A 21,913-nucleotide genomic window follows, 5' to 3' on the forward strand; every position below is an offset into this window, starting at 1 on the left:
CGATCAGCCCGAGCTTATAAAGTGGTAGGGACTAAACCAGGGCTTCATGCAGCTAGACCAGCTCTCTACCAACTCATTTACATCCCTGGCCCCAGCATTGCTTTAAAACTAGTTATTATTTATCTGTATGAGTGTATGTATTTGCATGTGTAGCTGAGCACTCAGGGAAACCAGAAGAGGCTGTCAGATCCCCAGGAACCAGCAGTATAGCAGCTGTGAGTTGCCCAATACAGAAGCAGGGGAGCTGAATTCAGGTCCTCTAAAGAGCAGTTAGTGCTGGGCTGGAGCGACGGCTCGGCAGTTAAGAGTATTTGCTGCTCCTGCAGAGGTCCTAGGGTCAGTTCCCAGCATCCTGTGACAGTTCATCAGCATCTGGACTCCAGTTCCACTGGTCCACACCCTCTTCAGACCTCATGGGCACCAGACACGCACGTGATGCACATACACACACAGGCGGAGCACAAACATGTAAAGTCTTAGTTCTCATTCACGGTTTTAGTCAAGAGCAAAGCCACAGTGATGTACAAAACCCAGATTTATTTGTTAACTCTTACAAAGACAAAATATCATTAAGAGTGCTCTGAGACTTCATTTCAGTTTATTCTGTGACAGAAAGCGAACATAAGAGGGTGGACAGTCAAGGACCTAACCTAGGAGAATAGAGCTGATGGTAAATGAGGAGGAGCAGAAGCTAGCACACGTATTGTATCCTGTCGAGAAGTGGCTGAGCCCCATGTAGAAGGCCCGTGCCCCTGTGGAAAATGCTAGAGGCTGCTCCCTCGGAGGCCTTTGCTTTTTATCTCGGGGATGAGAGTTCTCCTAAGTGCAGAGACATCTAAGCTTCAGCACCCCACTTTCACCACACAGGCCTTGCAGCTGACAGACTGCACACAGACAAGGCAGGAATTAGAGGCCTTCTCAGAAGATAACTAGACACAGGAAACTCGGGGGTAAATGAGAAACTACAAATACCCGTTCAGTTATTTCACCTTTGTTAATAGAGGTCAGAGTTTTTTCTGCTGGTGACAGCTTGCTGTCTCATTATAGTTTGTCTTGGGAATGAGTTTTGGAGCAGGAAGCTTTTCACCAGCCCCATTCTGGAGTGAAGAGTCATCAAGTTCTTGCCTACAGACATGAGCAGGATCTGAAAGGCAAAGGGTTCAGTTATTATTACTAATAGCCATTATTTAGTGAAGCCTTGTAGGGTTTCAAACTTACTGCTGTTTCTCAGGCCTTGTAATATCCCTGGCAATAAACTATGTTCCCATCTTAGAGACAAGGAAACTGAGACACTGTCATGTGCACGCCGCCCCTGGAGAAGCACAGGTAGCGTGTGTGCACATGCATGGTGGAGCTGTGATTCTCTGGATCCGGATGCGTGCACTCTTCTGTGCCCTATCTCATGCACACAGAGGTTTGAAATTAGTAATGGTTACATGAACACTCTAGTCCTTCTTCAGGCTTTAAACACTCATACAATCTTAAATGATCAAAAATTACACTGTTTGGAAATCAGGTCAACTACCAGAGGAATGTGAATAAAATTTATGAGTACAGTATATTTTTTGTCACTGAGCAGAGAATAAAATGAGCAGAAAACAAATCAGCAGCTTATTAGAAAATCTGCAGCAGTTTATGGTTATTTCACCATTACAAAGAATCCGAGAACCCTTCCCACCGTATAAACATTAGCGATGTGCCAAGTGAGTCTCTCATGCCATCTGCAAACAGAATGATTCTCTCTCAACAGTGAGTTGTCGGAGAAAAATGGAAAAGCCAGATTAAAGAATAAACTGCCATCCAGGCCAATAACACACTTACAAATGACAGCCACTGCCCCCTTCCCTCCAAAAGCAGCTATCGCTAACTGATGATAAGTAATGGAGGTGACAGGCCTGGGAGGAGGTGGTAAGCTCTTGCCATCTGGGACTGAGAGGGAGCCAGTGATGTGAACAGCAGAGACTACAGACTACACAAAAGCAGCAAAGGTTCAAAGAAGAAAAGTATTTATGGGAAGATATAATTTCTCTAAGGTTATTTTTTTGGTAGCTGCATTAGAAGAAAACAAGAGACCCAATGTTATCATTCATTGTTAGTTCTACAACTGCAATAATTTGGAAGCACTGAAATTCAAATATGAAATTATATATATAACGTGTATGTGTATTTTGCCTGCATGTATGTGTATGATGTGCATGTAGTTAGTACCCGTTGAGGTCAGAAGAGGGTGTTGTATCTTTCTAGTATGGAACTTAAGAGATGTTTGTAGGACAAAACCCATGTAATTTCTAGTAAGCAGAGATGGGCAACATTTTTTAAACTGCAACCTTTATAGAATTCTTTAGATCAATAATTTCAGGGCACATCATGCTGCAGCGGGAGGGAGTAAACTACTCACTGTATCGTAGCATTGATCGTCCTCAGTGATCAACATCTGCATCCTCGAACTGTCCAGCAACAGTTGGTGTGGCTTCTACCTCCATGCCGTCTGAACATAGAGGGACTGTATTTTAGACAGGCAGACTCAACAAGGCCTGGACATGGTGGTTCCAGCCTTTAGTCCAACAATTGGGAGGCAGTCAGGTAGAACTGTGAGTTTGAGGCCAGCCTTGTCTGTGTACTAACTTCCAAGCTACATGTGAGACCCAATCTAAAAAAATACAATAAAATGTGGGCGATTTGTTTTTGAAACAGGGCCTCACGTAGTCCAGGCTGGCCTCCATTCCTGACCACAGTCCCCACGTACTAGACTGTAGGTGTCCCACCACATCAGGCTATTAACTCCTCCAATTCCACTCTTTCTACTTTGAAAACTAAATTGTCTGAAAAGAGACTGCAAGAAAAATGCTATCTGTGGACTTAAGTCAAATTAAAATCAATCTAAACACCTAATTTTGTAAATTCACAGTACCAACACACATACAAACCCCACAAATCCTAGGTAGGAATCAATTTATGCCTTTTCTTCCTTCTTTCCCTTTAACATTTTTTGGGATGTTTTGCTATGTAACCTAACCTAGGCTGGCTCAAAGTCACTGTATAGTCCAGGCTCACCTCCAAGTGCTAGGACCACAAATGTGCACCACCATGTCTGCTGGCAGCAATTTTCAAATGTACTAAGTACCAAGCACTAAGCACCAAGAAGTATCATTCTTCACAGAACTGTGAGATGTATTTAGCATTAGACATTATTTAAAGGTATTTCATAATACACCCAAAAAGCCTAAGACAAGGAGTAGAAAAAAACAAAAAACAGCAGCAAATTTTATCTTCCCATCATCATCATCATCTCAGTAAAATGGTGTGGGATGAAGGCTGAAGACATAGTTCAGCAGTTTCGAATAAGAACACTGGTATCTTTCATAGGACCCAGGTTCAATTCCCAGCATCCACGTGGCAGATTGCACAACTTTCTACAATTTCAATTCCAGGGGATCTGACACCCTCTTCTGGCTTCCAAGGGCACCAGTCATGCAAACGGCGCAGAGACAGACATACAGGCAAACATACATACACATAGTATACAGATCCCTAGGAAAGTGTGAGAGGGGGACAGAAAAATAACTGCTCTAGAAAGAAACACCTATAGTTTTTTCTTTACTTTCTCACCTCTGACCCTCTCCCAACCCTTCACCTGCCACACATTTTGCCCAAAGCCCCCCAGACATGTGAACAAGGCATGCTGGAATAGGATAATTACTTGAGTTTACTGGTCTGTGTCTAGCACAGGCAATACAGTAAGATACAATTCCTGCCCCACTCCCCATCCTTGCCAATGTCCCAGAACTCTAGTAGCTCAGTCAATATGCTGTATGCATGGAGATGCCAATCACAGCATCATGGGAAAAGTAAAAGTGGACCAACTGAAGATACACGAAAGCCACTTCAAAAATGTCTGCAGTCACTAAAAACTGTTACAATGTTACCAGAGCATAAAATATTAATACTAAACACATAAAATGAAAGAGGTGCTTATGACAGGGGCAAGCATATTATTCTTATATAATGGTTCATTTAATCCTCTTGCTACTTATCGGCTGTTAGACCTCAAGCGACGCAATCCTGTGCTTTAGCTTTCTGATGGGTAAACTTCGGATCACAAATCTGTCTAACAGTTCTAAAAAGAATTAAATGTGCACACACAGGGGGTGGCACACACCTTTAATTCCATAGGAAGACAGAGGCAGGTGAATCTGAGTTGAAGGCCAGCCTGGTCTACTTCAAGAGTTCCAGGACAGCCAAAAGCTACGTAGAAAAATCTTGTCTCAAAAAAAACAGACCCCCACCCCCAAAAAGAGAGTAAAAATATAGAGATGTGCTTTAAGTCCAGTGTGGCACATAAGCAGCTTGAGGTTAGCAAGCACAGGGGCCAAATGAGGTGAACAATGTCACTCCTTCAAAGCCAAAACTGTAACAGAGGCCGGAGCAATGGCTCTAGTCTTCTAGCTCCCTTATGGCCACCTGCTCAATCTGAAGCGAGGGCGCACTCACCTTCATAATTTCTCACTGAATCTTCTGTCCGAACGCCTGCCATATTATATTGGCTGCTCACAGACTGAGAAAGCATCCCTTCTAATCTCTCCAGTGTGGCTTGCCCTTCTGCTGTTAAATGGGATAGTCCTTCTTCATAGGTATAAAATGTAGGGATGTCCCCCTGTCCTTGTTCTAAACAAACAGAACACTTTGAAATTATTTTATACAACAGCAGGAAAAAAAAAAAACGGATAATAAATAATACATCTGCTGGAGGTGTAGAGGCTTCCAGGGACTTTCAGTATTAATTGATAGGGTCATTATTAAAGAGTTCCAAAAGGAAAGAAAAAAAGTTCCTACCTACTAGAATTAGAAAACCAGAAGGAAAAGAGGGTGTTTCTAAAATTAGTGAGTCCTTCATTATTCCAAGGTGGGAATTTTACAAGTGAATACAAAATTTGATACTGAAAGAATTTTGAATCAACATATATTCCTTAAAAAAAAAAATCAGAAAATCTAAAAAAAATAAAAGGACAAAATATAAAACCACTTTAAAAATCTCTAAGAAATGAGAACATATTTGTGTATGTTAAGAATAATCCCAGAAATGGGTAATATTAAGCTAGGAGCTGTATTCATATATAGTGAAGAACTTTAGATACCCAGATTGGTGTAAAAGAACCATCTGTGCCTTAGGCTGCAGCCTATCAGGCAAGTGAGCACATCCTGGTCTGGGGAAGCAAGGGTTCTAGGAAAAAGGAAATTAGAGTGTGATATCAAGAGGACTCCAGAGAGGCGACTCAGTGGCTTCAGAGCATCTGAGTTCTTGCAGGAGACTGAAGTTTGGTTCCCAGCACCAAGGTTGCAGTTCACAACTGCAATTTCAGTTCAGGGGGTTCCAAAACCCGTTTCTGGCCTCTGAGGGCACCAGGGACACACGTAGTACACACATATGAATCCGGGCAAAACACCCATACATGTAAAATAAACAAATTAAATACAACTTTAAAGAGGTATCCAAGAACAGACCTCTCAGTGGGGAGGGTGGGGGCAGCCAGCTCAGCCTGAGGTATGCTCCTGACCACCACTTTCTAGCTAGCCTTTTCTTTCCCACCTGCTTCTATTATCCATTATCTGCCCTAATAGCTGATTGTTTGAGCTTGGGAAATCCACTCATTTCCCCCACCTGTCTGCTGAAAGGGCCTAGGCACAGAGTATGACAATGGATCATTCCCTTTATTTAAGCCATCTTAACCTGGTTTACTTTATAGAAATATGAAAACTAAAATCTTATGCCCTAAGCACAACTACACACTTAAAACGAAACAGTAAAGCCGACTTGACACCCATGTCACTGACCGTGTGCTTCCACGTCATACTCTTCTCCATCATAGTCATCCGAGTCTTCATCCTCAGGGTCGGGATGCAAGGCCTGGCACTCACACATTGCTGTGAACATCGCCTCCACTGAAGGACATTAAACTGTAACTAGTACTTTTCCAGTGAACTACAGATCTTAGAATAAATATGACCACTGCTACAAACCAACGTAAAAGCAGATTAAAGGTTTACAAGGCTAACTATATTCATAAAATCTGCAAATTTCAAATGAGAAGTGCCTGAGACAATGAACAAGTCACAAAGTAAGAGTTCAGAACATTATAATTTCTCTTCATGGGTGGCTGGATTTAAGAAAAAAGGCCAAGCCGGATGTTGTGGCTCAGGACTTTGATCCCAGCACTCACAAGGCAGAAGCAAACTTTTTTGAGTTTAAGGCCTGGTCTACATAGTTCCAGGACAGTCAGGACTATATAGAGAGACCCTGTTGAAAAGAGAAGAGAAGGAGAAAGAGAAAAGGAAAAAAGGTCAGAGTTGCTGGTCACACTGCTAACTAGGATAAAGCCTGTCACATGACCTGCTTTCCGGCAGCTGACACTGAGGCAGCAACATCGACCAATAAGATAACTAGAATCCTCCTTGCATAAAGTGCAGCAGGCACATGCTGTTCACAACCTGCGACAGTAGTGACTTTAAGGAGAATAAACTGAGGACAAAGCAACAGAGTGGAGGTAACCATAATGAAGGTGAGAGGTGTGTGCTTACCAATGGGAGAGGGGAACACATATCAGTATCACACAACACTCACATGCTGACTTATCACTGGGTACAAATCTAAATTCAGAAATGGGTTCAACATCATCATTGTCTTCCTCATCTTCATCAGAGAGTGGTTCTTTTGATTCTTCTATAAAAGAAATAAAAGTAACTTTTTTAGACATTAAAAGTTTTTTTTTTTAAAGACTTTACTTATGTGTGCCAGAATAAGCTTCTATGTACAGAATGCATGCAGGAGCCAGGAGAGGACATTAAGTCCCATGGAGCTAGAATTAGAAGCACTATGAGGCACCTAACCTGGGTCCAGGAAACCTAACTGGTCCTCTGAAAGAACAGCAGGAGCTCTTAACTGCTGGTCTGTCTGTCTCTCCAGTCTCAAGGAATAAAAACGTAAAAAGTATTCATTTCACATTTTAAAGACACTGAAGCTAGATCCTGGTAGTATGTGCCAGAAATACTTGCACTTGAGAAGAAGCAAATATATACACAACATTTAACGAAGAGGCTAGGAACGCACTGGTATATCTAAATACTGCAGTTCCATCTGCTGAGGGCTATGCAGAGCTGGCGGAGGTGCACAGCAGACAGCAGTGACAATAGTTCAGATGAATGAACAGTTTTAGGTAAAACAAAAGTGTTCAAGGAGACTAGGGCTGAAGATAATAGCTAAGTGGTAGTCCCTTTGCACAGGAAGTCCTGGGTTCTCATCCTTGTACTAGAAAACTGAATATATAAATGTATCAACACAGATACATTTAAAAAAGAACTAGATGAAAAAGCTAGGGCTGGAGAGGTGGCTCAGTGGTTGGGGGCACTGATTGCTCTTCCAGAGGTCCTGAGTTCAAATTCCAGCAACCACATGGTGGCTCACAACCATCTGTAATGGGATCTGATGCCCTCTTCTGGTGTGTCTGAAAACAGCTACAGTGTACTTACATATAATGAATAAACAAATCTTTAAAAAAAAAAAGAAAAGGCTAGTTGCAGAATATACAGTATCATTCACATTAAACTTTTAAGCATAAAGCCATTATATCGGGTGGAGGCATAAACACACTCAGTAAAGGTTAAAAGCACATATAGAAGGGCTAGAGAACTGGCTCAGTGGTTGGAGCACTTGTTACTCTCACAGAGAACCTGGGTTCAATTCCTGACACCCACACAGTGGTTCATAATTGTAACTCTAGAGCCAGGAGATCTACCCCCTTCTTTCTGACCTTGACAGGCACCAGGAATATATGTGATGCAGGCAAAATATTTCTCATACATAAAATAAAAAAGCATGTACAGGAAGGACACGCAGTATCTTTACAATATTGTTTACTGTAGGGGATGAAATGGGGACCCACACAAAATGGCTTTCAAATTAGGTATAGTGGCACACATCCTTAATTCCAGCCAAGGGAGGCTGAAGCAGGTAGCTCTGAATGAGTTCAAGACCAGTGTGATCTATATAATGAGTGCTAGGACATATAGAGACAACCCCCCAACCTCATCCCCCCAAAAAGGGGCAGCTTTCAACAGTATTCAGTTAATTTCCTTTAAAAACATATAGTGTCTGGGAAACATAACAGAATGTACACTGAATAGTAAATAGAAAAAAATTACTTTTTCTATGTTTGAATCACTTCATAATGAAAACAAATTAGATCTATAAAACTAACTTCACAAAACAACAAACATGCTTGCTGAAATTATCAATCTTAAAATACAAATTAAGGGCTGGTAAGGTGGCTCAGCAGTAAAGCACTTGCTGCATAAGCCCAAGAACACTGAGTTTGATCCCCAGAGCCCATTTAAAGGTGGAAAGAACCAAATCCACACATACACGCACATACTACATACACTCATATACACACAAAGTGGGCTGGGTAAGATACACATGAATGGATGCGATGGGGATGTAACTCAGTGGTAGGTGCTTGTCAGGCATGTTCAAAGCCATGGATTCAATCTTTAGCTATGGCAAAGAAGAAAAAAAAGTACATTTTTACATTTGAAACTAGTATTAAAAAAACAAACCCTTTATCCATCCATGCAGATGAAGAGTAACTGGAGTAACACTTGCTAATGCAGTAAATCTACCTGGGGGTGTGTCAGTCTTCACTGTAACGCTGAGTGACCAACACCAAGAACTGATTTGGCTCCTGGTGTCAGGCTGCCCACAGGAATGGAGTCATGGTGGAAGGAGTGAGAGCAAGAAGCCCTGCTTCCCTCATGGCAACCAGGAAGCAGGGTGAAGGAAAGGAAGAGAGGGAGAGGAGAAGGGGAGGGAAAGCAGGCTTCCTCCTCTCCCTTTTGTTCCCTCTGGGCACCAGCTACAGACGGCACTACCCACATTTGAGGCTTCCTTCCCTCAATTCCTCTGTTAACTGCCTCCGGAAACCCTCACAGAAATACAGAAGTACGTTTGACTGTGGGTCTCTCCATCCAGTAATGTTGACACGGTAAACAAGGGGCATCCACTAATGCAGTACTTACTTAATACATGTTCAGTGTAGAAGAGCACAAAAATAGACAAGGAAAAGAAAAACTCTGGACACTGATAATACCTTTAAGTAAAAAATTTTATAGTTCATGTTTCCAATGGCATGTTGTTTAATATACGTACCTTTAGTTCTCAAGCAGAATAATACACATACTGAAAAATTCTAAATCACTGAGCTCTAAATCATAAGCTCCAAACTTTGCAGATGCCTTTTAAAAACCAATGTATCAGCATACTACAATTACAACAGTAACTGTGACTAACTACAGTACAGTGGTGATTGAGTAAGAATAGCACAGTCTAGAATAACAGTGATCCAAAGTACAGACAGAGCCTAGTGTCTAGATTCTATTCCCAGAAATAGTCATGGGGGGGGGGAGAGGGAGAGGGAGGGAGAGGGAAAGAGAAAGAGTGAAGGAGAGAGGGAGAGAGGGAGGGAGGGAGAGAGAGAGAGAAAGAGAGAGAGAGATGCAGGTGTGAATGGTATGCTTGCTTGTATACATGCATATAAACCGCCTTAAGTTGAGCCCAGGCCTGGGACTCACTGTTTTGGTGAGACTGACTGATCAGACCCCTGAGATCTGCCTGTCTATGTTCCTGTGATGCTGGGACGAAAGGTGCAGTTTTAATGTGGGTGCTGAGAACTTGACCCCAGATCTCCATGGTTATACTGAATCTATACCCTGGAAATAACCACTATTAACAATTTCTTATAGACTCAGGAGACCACCTTAAGGATGGAAAGAAATGTAGGAAACTGTTGGTACTGTGGGTTTGAACATCAGCAGAAACAAAGAACAGCAGCATTCAGGCTTCCAACAACTTTACCACAAGTTAAAGGGTTAGTCACCAGCTGGTGCTACTGGGGGTTAGTAGACTCTTTAGATGAGGCCATGTAAAAGTGAGACTAACACAATCCTCTAAAGATTTAGATTTTTAGAAAAACTGAGACTCCTAAGGAAATGGGTGCTTGGTCCTTGTACCTGCTACTGCTGAGTCCCTGCCACACTACATTTTTGCAGGCTGGACAAGTACCTTTGCTCAGTGCAATGCTACACAAGCTTTAGGGCACTGCGCAGCAGCATTCATTTGGTTTTGGTGGTGGAGCCTGAATTCATTATACCATTGAGTCACACCCCTAACTCCAACCAATCAGCATTTGGAATCGACAAGAATACTTTTAAAGACTGCCACTTCAAACACCATCTAATCATTATCTTATTTAAAGCCATGGTTGGAATCTTGAGTGTCACTCGAAGACCTACATATTGAAAGTTCTGTCACCAGTCTGTGGTGCTAGTGGGAGTAGAATGTTTAGGAGGTGAGGGCATGTGGAGGCTTTTCCTCAAGGGGGAAATTGGGACTCCAGGCCCTCTAAGTTTTGCTTCCTGGCTGTCATAATGTGACCAGGTCTTCTATTTATTGCCTTAAAGTTTCCTCAACCATGTGCTCTTGCCTGAGAAGCTGTGCCAACATAGGCCCAAAGAAACAGAACTGAATGAAAATAAGCTAAAATTTGTGACTCATGAACCAAAAATCAGCCCCTTATTAAACCAATTATCTAAGGTCTTTTGTCACAGCAACAGTACACTGACTAGCAAATTATTCTAGAATGTCCCCAGACACACATGTTTTGAACACTTGTTGCCCAGTAGGTAGCACCCCAGACAGGCCTTTGACAGTTCTGCTGGACCCTGCCAAGTGGACAACTGCTGCCCACATGCCTGCTACCATGTCGTGTGGTCTCCACCACAGTGGACCGAAACTCCCCTGAAATTGTGAGTAAAAAAACCCTTCTTTCTGTCAAGTCAGTGAACTTTGTGTTTAACACCTCATTAAGAAATCACGCTACACTCCAAGGTCTGAAGAACTTTTAACATTTCCATATCCTTTTTCAAATTTCAATATATTTTTCTACATTTGAATATTTTCCAATAGCAAAAATTTGAAATGTTCTAGTGAGAGTATCTTTTGGATAGATGCATCGGTTGGCATCACTTAATAAGGCGTGGTTTGCCAGAGTTCTAAAAGTTAGTAACTAGTGTTCACAACTAAATATAAGTGATTAGATCTGGAACCAAATGAAAACTCCAACTTGAAGGCATCAGGAACAAAGGCTACCCATTATCTTAAAATGAACTCTGCTGTATTTTCACAATGGTACTGCAGAACTTCTGCACACCACTGACATTTGTACTGCACCACTTCCATCCAAGGGACTCCAGCATCTATTAGATGCCAGTAGCATCCCTCCTCCTCCAATCAAAGTTTCACCGACCAATGGCAACACATAAAGGAACAAATGAAAATATGTTAAGTTCTTCCTGCCACCATTAAGAACCACTACCATAACAAAATGCCTGTGGTTAGAATGAGAGTGCTTCCGTAAGCTCCTATGTGTGAATGCTTGTTCCTCAGGTGCAGTACTTCTGCTTCATGCCTTTGCACCACCATCACTGACTCTAACCCCAGACCACTCTTTCCTTTAGTTGCTGGTCACAGTGCTCCGGCACAACAATGGAGAGAGAAATGGCTAATACACTGCTCTAGAAGTAACTCCAGCTCCAAAAATCCAATCCTCTCTGTCCTCTGCAGACATCCACACATGCAGTCTGTCATTCCAGCTCTAGGGGAGTATACACTCCCTTCTGGCCTCAGTTACACACACAGTAGCACACATGCAGGCAAAAACCTCGCCCTAATACACATCTTTAAATAAATAAAATAAATACAATCTATCTTAAATTTTTGGAAAGACAGAATATGCTGGTTTACATCTCTGAAATGCCTTTAGAAAGAGAAGGAATAAGCAGCTAAAATATAGGAATATAACCCTATTAACAGAAGACTTCTAAGTGTAAATATATGCAGATACATACAAAACCAATGCCCATTAGAAGAAATTCGAGTGGTCATATTATTCTAGATAATTAATTCAGCTTAATACATTACCATCCATTGTGGGCTAATGGCTTGTTTTACATTGAGTATTATCAAAGGTCGCTTTGTTGACAGCAGCATGCACAGACCTAAGAGTCAGCATCTGGGAGGATGAGGACTGTTACTCAAGCCCAAGGGTTTAGGGCCAACCTGAGCAACCTGAAGACCTCATCTCAAACAAACAACAGACATTGCCCTTTAAAATACACGTTGCTATCAGATGAAGCACTAGATTAAATTATACCATACATACCTCCAAATCTGGCATTCACCATAACATACAAATGTTCTTGAGGATAAGCATTTGGGTCCCTGGACACCGCATGTAAACTAATGGTGGGGTATTCCAGTGAGAATCCTAATCCAGAGCCATCTAACCAAGACAGGCGGCTGAAAAACATGTTTTAGGCAGATTATTTTTAGAAATTAAATCCTAACTTAATATCCCAAAGTTTAAAAAGGTTCAACCCAGACGATTTTATGCATAGAAATTTAAGTTTATTGACAATATTAGAAATATTCCTAAAATAAGAAAATTTAGCAGTAAGAAGTGGTTTCTTTTCCTCTAGCTATACATTCAAACAATGAGGCAGGCTTTTCAAGTCTCTTGAGTTTATTTTTCCTCCATGTGCACATGTATGTGGGTACTGGTGGAGGCCAGAGGGCAGCATCAGATTCCCTAGAGCCAGAGTTACAGAAGGCTGTGAACGCCAGTGTGGTTACTGGCACTTTAGCTCTGATCTTCCCAAACATGCTTATTCTTGTTTAGACTGTCTTCAGTTCCCTCTTTGCTATGAGAGCTTTTCATCTAGACAAGTTCCAAATAACTCATGAGCCCTCTTTTCCACAGGGTTCTCTTCTGTTTCAAACTGCAGCTCGGCAACACACACTAGCACATGTATGTTAACAGATCATGTTTGTCAGTCTGCTACTTCCAGCCCTTCGTTTAACATTCTTCAAAAATGTTAACACAGTTCTCAGTAGGTAAGAGTGCAACAAACTGGTAGCCAACTTTTCCACTCACCACACATTAAATGATGTACACACACAGCAGCTGTGATTTCAATCACAATTCAAAAAAGTAATACTACCTTAGGAGACAAGGTAAAATTCCCATTTATTACCAGCTCTGAGATAAAGCCACAGGGGCTGGAGACATGGCTCAGTGGTTAAGAGCACTTCCAAAAGACCCAAGTTAGTGTCTAAGCACCCACAAGGCAGCTCACAAGATGTGTAATTCTAGGTGCAAAAGATCCAACACCCTCTTCTGGCCTCCTTAGGTACCAGGGACACAGGTGACACACAGACATACATGCAGGCAGAACACCACAAAAATAAAACAAAAAGAAAGAAAAGGGGGGGAAAAACCCCACAAAACACTTTTTCCCTTAAAATGCACAAATGCAAGTATTTTATTGGTATAACAAAGGAAACACACTGACAAAGTCAGTATGTTCACTTTTGACAGGTAACACCTAATTTTACTGGGGGTATTTCCCCAACCACAAACTTTTTTTTATCAAGATGAAAACATCTTGGCAGGGGGCAAGATCCCAAAGAAGCCACAAAATAATTTCAGGACTGAAAGAAAATAGAAAATGACTGACTACTAATGAGCGTTGGGATTTCTGAGGCAGGAGGTGACAAAATATTCTAAAATCTAGTGTAGATATGAGCGCATAATAAAAACTATCAATTTCTATGAATAAAATGGGCAAGTTTTATGCATGTCAATAAATAATGCAATTTAGGGGCTGGAGAGATGGCTCAGCAGTTAAAAGCACTGACTGCTCTTCCAGAGGTCCTGAGTTCAATTCCCAGCAGCCACATGGTGGCTCACAGCCACCAGTAATGAGATCAGATGCCCTCATCTGGTGTGTCTGAAGAGAGTGACAGTGCACTCACATACATAAAATGCAATTTTAAAGGGGAATATCACAATAAAAGCCACTATTTTTTATACAACTACTATACACTAATGAACTTTTAAACACAGAAGGGAATGGGGATGTGGCTCTGCAGAACACATGCATTTTCTATGTCCTCTCTACTTTCTTCTCCTCCTCCACCCCTCCAGGTCCTACCCAACCCCCATTCCCTCTTATTTTGAGACAGTTTCAATATTTAGCCCATGCTGGCCTCAGTTGCCCATGAATTTTTTCTATGAGCCAATGTCTCTTACATCTATACAAATGGAGAACCAAGAGCTCCTTTAGGCAGAAACAGTGATAGCATTCTAAAATTATTCCTGGTCAGTTTAAGAGGACACTAAATTCTATGCTCCAGGAACTTACCATCAGCAAGGAATCAATGTCTAACAGTATAACCTAATTATGTAACACAATCTTCAGCAAAAGCATTAGCAAAAGGCATATGTTAGACTGTGGTGGTAAATGTACAACTCTACAAACATTCTATGATGATAATTTTTGAGATAGGGCTTCTCTGCATAGCCCTGGCTGGCGTCAAATTCAAGACATCCACCTGCCTCTTTCCCAGTGGTGGGATTAAAGGTGGGTGTCACCGTCTGGCTACACTATAATTATTTAATGGGATACTCAGAAGTCTCAGGAATTACTTCATCCCCACTGCTGCTTCTCAAGGAACAGATTTCTCATGTAAGACTGCGCCACACGTACCTTCCCACCTACTGTTACTCTCAGTGTGAGGATGAGACAGCGCTCATGGACACTAAGAATAGCCCAATCAAACTACGTTTCCTTTCTCCAAAATCTCCTGATATGACCACAATTTACAATGGAAAACCCTCAATTTCAAGTCCAAAATAACTTCAAATATTCAGAGCCACAAAACCTGGGCAGTCAAAAAAAGTTGGCATGTAAACAGAATGCCTTTGGTTTAAAGGCTGAAATCATGCTGCAGGCCCTAAGAATGGCAGCACACTGTCTCAACGCTGTTCCTATGGGCTCTGAGGAGCTGAGGAAAACCAGTTTGGCACTTGGAGCAATACTTAACTTCATTTTAAGTTCTATTTATTTTTAAGTCTCTTCTCACATAAAGCACTTCAAAACCAAAATATATAATTATCTATAACCAGTCATAAAAACCAAAGCCAAAGTGACATGAGTCATAAATGCGAGGGCAAGAACTAGAAGGAAGAGCAGTGAACACAAACTAACTCAAACCTGAGACAGAAATACGTGCAATCGGTGTCTTTTATTTCTGTTTTTTTTTTTTTTTTTATTGAAAACAGCACAGGCAGGTAAAAGAGACCTTGAATCTGTGTTGGCTTAATTGCTTTAACACTGATTTGAGAATGATATGTAAGAAAAATATTGTCTCTAAGCTCAAAGTACCTATTTTTAATTTAAGTACAACGTTTACCAGTCTTAAATTACTTATTTTAAACCACTCGTGCCTTCCTTACTTGGATGAGACTTTTTATAAAGACTAAGCTCTGGGGTCTGATGAGAGGTCAGTGCTTATAAGCTCTTGCTGCTCTTTGCCTCAGTACACACACGACAGCTCACAACTTTAAGTCCAGAGCATCCAATGGACCTCATGGGGTGCAAGGCATACACATACATGCAGGAAAAACAACCACACACATGGAATAAATCTGAAAACAAAACAGCCTCGAAACTCTGAAACTGAGCCCAGGAGTTGTGCGTCTCTAAAGACACACACACACACACACACACACACACACACACACAATTTCCTTAGAGACAAATTCTATACCATTCTCTTCTGGCTTACATCCTAAAAGCTTCCCCAGAGCCTACAGTGTAATACTGCCAAGCCCATGGTCATGCTCTTACCTGTTTCAGTTTTGGGTCTTTCCATGGTCTCCTTCATTTCCTCAGATGAAGAACTACTAAACAGCATTTGTATATATGCTGTGAATGCATGTGTAAAATACACTCATGTCCTGGCACAAAGAACACTGTTTTCCACCATTTTACCCAAGCACCCTACTTCTTTTAAGTAGAATGCCTGCCAACACACACACAATGCCACTGACCAAGATGCTAGTTACCAGGTGCCATAATTTTGGGGAAACTGCCAGTTATTGAATCCCATGACTTGGAAATGCCAGGTAAGAAAGAAAAATAAAAAGGGTGATCAGACCAAGGAAAAGAGGACAAAGGGTATGTAGACATGTACAAGACTTCAATTATGTACTGTTGATTTAATTAACCTTTAATTCATACATATGTAAGCTAAAATTTAGGACGTTTCCAAAAATGTTTTCTTAAACATTAAGAATCTGCCAATAAAAACTTCGAATAAGATCATAGGATGAGATATACTTTCTGAATATGGTAACTGTGTCTTCTGAGGAACATACTAAGATATTACATGTGAGTTTAAGATCAGATGAGACTTCCAGCCCCTTGGACTGAGCAGCTTCTGGATTCTTGGACTTTTCATTCATAGCCATTATTGGATTAACTGGACCATCACCTGTAAGCCATCATAACAAATCGCAAAAGACAGAAAGAGAAAAGGAACAGGGACTAAGCCTACTCTAGAGTTCAGGGTATAAGTGTTAAAAACAAAACCCTCTTCTTTTCGAGAGCAGTTCTGATGGTGGACAAAGCCTGGGTGTTTGCACAGTGACGAGAAACACATGGATGTGAAGGGAAGCAAATTTGGTATGAAAAGGGGTCATGAGTTTGGTTGATGTATGCATGGAGTAGTTGGGCTTCTGAGTTCATATCTTAGGAGAATGGTATCAAATAGCATGTGACTTTTATTCTCCTGTAGTAATTGTCATCTCCAAAGTTTAATTCCTCAGTCTGCTAACCTAGGCCTAGATTTGGAAGCTTCTAGCCTCAGTACAATCTAATCTAAGTCTACAATGTTTTCAGACTTATACCAACTAGTGAATAAACTCACCCTTTCCTGTTCTTTCTGGCTGGTTTAACTCTGCTGTTCTGGCACAAACTCCTCTTCAAAATGACTGATTCAATCTGGCTCCTCTCAGTTTCTCCTGAATTGTTCTGTTTGACATCAAACAAACCCTGGCTGATCGTCTGGCTACTTCTCATTCTTTGGCTCCTTTTTCTCTAACCTGTTTCTGTACAACTATCCCAGTAAAACTTACAGAATGAATAAATGAATCTCCACCACTTCCTCCCTCCTGAATACTCCAAACATGTAGACCAATCAAACCCACCAACATTTGTCTTTCCAGTTGGTGTCTAAACACCCAGACTTTGCCCCACTATCCAAACTGTTTTCTAAACAAATAATTTTTTACTTTTATACCCAGGACTCTGGAGTAGGTATAATCTTGGTTCCCAAGAGATTTGTTTTCCAGTTCCATGACAGAAGGGACTCTAAATGTAATTAAGGTTACTAATCAACTGATGGTGAATTGTGTGTGTGTGGGGGAGGGCTAGCCAGGATTTTCTAGGCAGGCCCAATGTTATAACAGGAGCTCTTAAAAGAGCCAACAAATGGAATACAGCAAAAGGTAAACCAGAGACTCTGAAGGACAGAAAAGTATGAGAAAGAAAGTAATGGGGGGGGGGGACAGAGAGTGAGACAGAGAGACACACAGACAGAAAAAGAATAAGGACAAGAAAATGGGGGAGGGCACGAGGGTATGAGCATGTGTGTAGTGTGTATTTTAGTGGCATGTCTATTGTGGAAGTACAAAGTCCTGCAGGTAGCCAAATGTAAGAATTCATTCCAGGACCTGCACATCCAGGAGTTGGATTCAGCTGGTTATGACCCCTTCCTACGTGGGACCGAAGATGCTCTCCCCCCCCCCCCCCACCAGGAGTGGAAAACCCAAGCTCATTAATCAAACGTCCAAAACCCGTCACAATCTCCTCTAAGCTACATATTCCACGCAGGGAAAACAGAGTTCACGCGATCATTAAGAAGCTCTGAAGACTCAAAACTAAACGTGACCACGCGCTAGGCAGGAGACAAGCCGGTTTAAAAAAAAAAAAAAAAAAAAAAAGAAGCACAAGTCGTTAAGGAGAACAGAGCTCCGGAGGGCGGAATCCCACCGTGCCCCTAACCGCAGCGACGCCCCCCGCCCCGCCCGCAGCACCCCGTGGCCTTAGGGAGGCAGGAGTCCCCGAAGGAGGCCGGCGCCGGAGCCCCGGAGCCCTACCTCTCCGCAATGTAAAGGGTGCCGGTGCCGAGCCCCTTCCCGTTCAGCACAGCCTCGGTGTCTGGCTGCTGCAGCCGGAGCCCGTCTTCCGAGCCAGGCGGCGGGAAGCTTTTGAGGAAGCTCATCGCCGGCGAAAGCATAGAGCTCCACACGAACCGAGAAAGTTGAGCACCGCAATGCCGGCTCGCAGGGAGCTGCCCCGGAAGCAGTAGCCGTAATCCCGGAAGAACAACTTTCTCAGCGACGGATTTGGCATGAGGTTAACCATAGAGACGGGATGTTCTAGGCCGCTCAGAGGTCGGAGGTGAGCCGGCGGGGCTTTTGTCACGTGATACGGGTTCCCATCTCAGGCTCCTCTAAGGATGCTTAGAGTAACCGAGAGTTTTCTATGTGGTTCTACTGCAAGGTCGTTGCAGAGAACCCTGAGAGGATGTTATGAAGAATGCGAAGCCTTTCCCAGCAAAAAGCGGGAACGGGCCTAGGCCCCTCGCCTGAACGCACAGAAATAAAATCCACACTCATCTGGAGGTCAGAAGTCCCCGGGTTGGGTGCACGAGTCTACCCTGCTTCCGCCTTGTCGGGCCCGTTCTTCTTGGGTTCACACAGCCATTTGTTTACCAGACCTCTTAGTCCCCACGTCGCCGGAGAGGACATAAAGGTTTGATCGACAGCAGGGCAGGACAGTCAAAAGACTGCCCAAGTGAAGGATCTAGACCCTTGCCTTACCAGCTCGCGAGGCCCCAGAGAATAAGCGCAGTGGAAACTTACAGGCTTAGTAAATAGAAAGCCATAACCGAGGCCTATCGGAGACAGAGCGTAAGGACATTACCTCTTTTATTTCTTCACGTATTCGCTCATTGTTTTTGATACACGGCTTCCTTATGTAGCTCAGGCTGGCCTCTGATACATAATCGATTTCCACCCTACTCTGGGGTCCTAGAACTATTACGGGCATCCACCACTAGAGCTGCTCAATTCATTTTTTCTCCTTTGTTATAAACAATACGAACACATTTTAAAATTACTGGCCCAGTTTTACAGATGAGACCTGAGGCATAAAACTCATAGACTTGGTGGATGGAATTCAGTCAGCAGATATCTAGACTTTTTTTTTTTTTTTTTTTTTTGCTGTAGAATTGTAATGTCTCCGTGGCTAGGGCTATTTAGGTAGGATAACATAACATGTAGAATGTGGTGGGTGATTTGTCTTTCCTCCTCCTTTTTCTTTCGCCCATCCTCCTCCTCTTCTCCCTCCCCCTCCTATTTTCTTTTTGGAATCTTCCCAACAGAGGAATCTTTTAGTTTTTTTTTTTTTTTTTTTTTTTTCTTCTTCTTACAATTTATTTACTTTTAACTGCGTACATGTGAATAGTTGCCCACAGACGCCAGAAGTGGCCACTGGATCTCCCGGAACTCAAGTTACTCTGCCTGGTTGCAAAAGCATTAGGCATTCTCAGAGGCTGACCCATGCCTCTAAGTGTTAAGGTTTTACGTTTGGCCAGTTTGTTGTTAGTGAGACTAGGAGACAGGTCCACTGGCAGGAATGAGAAAGTAGGAGTAAGGGGATGAGGAAAGATTCTAGAACTTTCTGAAGGTTAAAACCATCACTTACATTTGTATATAGATCGAGAGGAAGAGTTTGTGAAGATGAAGACAAGGATAGACAAAGAAGAGAGGTTAAATGTCATTTGAGTAGGTGAGTAGGTGTGCTGTCTAAGTTGGAGATTTAAGAGGCAGGTTAGATATTGAGGCAGAGCCTTGGATGGGCATGTGTGAAGATCTGGGCCGAGTCCCTAGTGCTTAAGAAGAGTAGTCTATGAATATAGTTGGAGAAATGCTTTAACAGACTTTCGCTAAGACTTTTATTTGGTGAAACAAACCGTGTTTTGCTCAGAAATGGAGTGAGTCCCCATGTATGACAGGAGAGAACTGGCTAAAACCAGTATAATTTCTTATCAGTTTGTCTTAGTCTTCAGAGTCATTTACAGCCCAAAGGCAAAGCATTTTAGACAAGGTGATAAGTGGAGAGCGGGGACCTTAGCTCTGAGGATCCCCTCAAGACTCAGTGCAGGGCTCCGAGGAGGTAGCTAAACCAGGAAGTGAAGCAACAGACCAGCATCAAGTACTGAAATAGGAAGCTTTTTTCCTTTTTTGCTCTTGTATCAGTCCCTATGAATAGTGTAACGAGTAGGCACTTAGTACACTTTTTTTTGTAGTCTTTGACTTTTAAAAAGGATGATTTAGTCACCCATTCTCTCCTTTACTCCTTAGAATAATTTTGTGAGGTTATGCAGGGTAGCTGTTAATGTGTATTTATAGCTAAAATTAAAGATCAGGAAAAGGGATTTGCTTAAGACTTCTAGCTCTTATTGTATAGCCCAGGCTGGCCTCCAACTTGGGATTCTCCTGCCGCTATCTCCTGAGTGCTGTTAATACACCATGCCCTGGTAGCCCTTTATGTCCTTTTATTGAGACAACAGCATTTTAATGTAAATCATCACCTAGAAACAACTGACAGAGCCCTATAAAGCCAAGAGGTTATAAAGGTTCCTGCCTTTTGCTAACAGTAAGAGTTAGGCTTACAAACCCATTCTTATTAGATGAGAATTACTATTATTAGGAATTAGGCACATGTTCTTTATCGTTGGTCCCTACAGTAGAGTAAAATGTTCTGTTTGGAGAGGTCATAGCACAACTCCAGGTGCCCACTAGAGAGGAGAATGTTAAAGGACAGACAAAATAGGCTGTCAGTAGAAAACCAGAGAACCAGTGTTCTCTCCTGCTGTGTCAGCTTTCTGTGACAGTTTCTGATGGTGGAATTCAGTTGTTGCCACAGAGCCTATTGGTTTCTTGGAATTCCTCTTAGAAACATTGACATTTTTGTAAGAACTTTTAGATACAATTTAATAATTCCATGACCAGTTCATTTTAAACACTTAAAATTAAGCAAGGAATAATTAGAAGACAGATTAAATGGGAACATACCCATATTTTTCTTGCTTCAAAGAACAACATTGTAAAAAGAGGAATATCTGGAAAAATGGAGATTAGAGACAAAGGATTGGAAGAGAAAGGCCCAAAGGCGACAGGAAAGCTACCACATCAGACAGAGGGTTGCTGCAAAGTCTCCTTGGGGTCAGGCTAGAGAGATGGAAACTCTCTGAAATGGGCAAGAGTTACTGGACAGGGAAGGTGTCCTATACCACAAACCTGTATTATAGGTTCTAGCTAACTTTTCCTATGGGAGGCGACTATATGCACTCATACATACACTAGGTCACATCCTCTTAGTGTTCTTTCTCTGATTGTCTTTAACTTTGAGTAACCTTGAACTCATTCAGTCAAAATTCCAAAAGGATTTATCTCATCCAAAAGGGACCTAACATCTAACATTTAGTTTCATTAAAATAGTTTTATTGTAATTCCACACCAACTAAATGATTACCATTTAGTGCATCAAATCTTAGTTTTTAAAACAAACCATCCTCAGGTCTCTTACTCCAAAAGTTAGAAGCTATGTTCTAGCCCCAAGCTCAGCTAAGACTCTTAAGTTGTTAGGGCTGTGGTTTGGAAAGATGGCTTAGCAGTTAAGAGTACAAGCCAAGCTTTCAGAGGACCAGGGCTCAATACCCAGTATCCACATGGTGGTTCACACCTGTCCAGTTTAGGGGATCCACTGACCTCCAAGGACACCAGCCATGTATATCATTAGACAGTCATACATGCAGATAAAGTACCCACATAAAATGAGATGAAAAACACTATTAAGCCTGTGTTAACACTGTCATTTCTTAGCTGATCTT

General features: G+C 42.0%; 1 protein-coding gene across 1 annotated transcript; it reads right to left on the reverse strand.

The window, feature by feature from the left end:
- Window positions 1-535: 535 nt before the first annotated feature.
- Window positions 536-18,304, reverse strand: CLNS1A (chloride nucleotide-sensitive channel 1A). Its single transcript, XM_080912866.1, has 7 exons — window positions 18,111-18,304; window positions 12,270-12,406; window positions 6,620-6,718; window positions 5,833-5,940; window positions 4,492-4,665; window positions 2,399-2,488; window positions 536-1,144 (listed from the first exon to the last, which is right to left on the reverse strand). Exons 1-6 carry the CDS (start codon window positions 18,248-18,250, stop codon window positions 2,421-2,423), a joined length of 726 nt encoding a protein of 241 aa, XP_080768992.1. The 5' UTR covers window positions 18,251-18,304; the 3' UTR covers window positions 536-1,144; window positions 2,399-2,420.
- Between the last annotated feature and the right edge of the window lie 3,609 nt (window positions 18,305-21,913).

The sequence above is a fragment of the Micromys minutus genome (assembly GCF_963924665.1).
Source record: "Micromys minutus genome assembly, chromosome: 2".
Classification (NCBI taxonomy): Eukaryota; Metazoa; Chordata; class Mammalia; order Rodentia; family Muridae; genus Micromys; species Micromys minutus.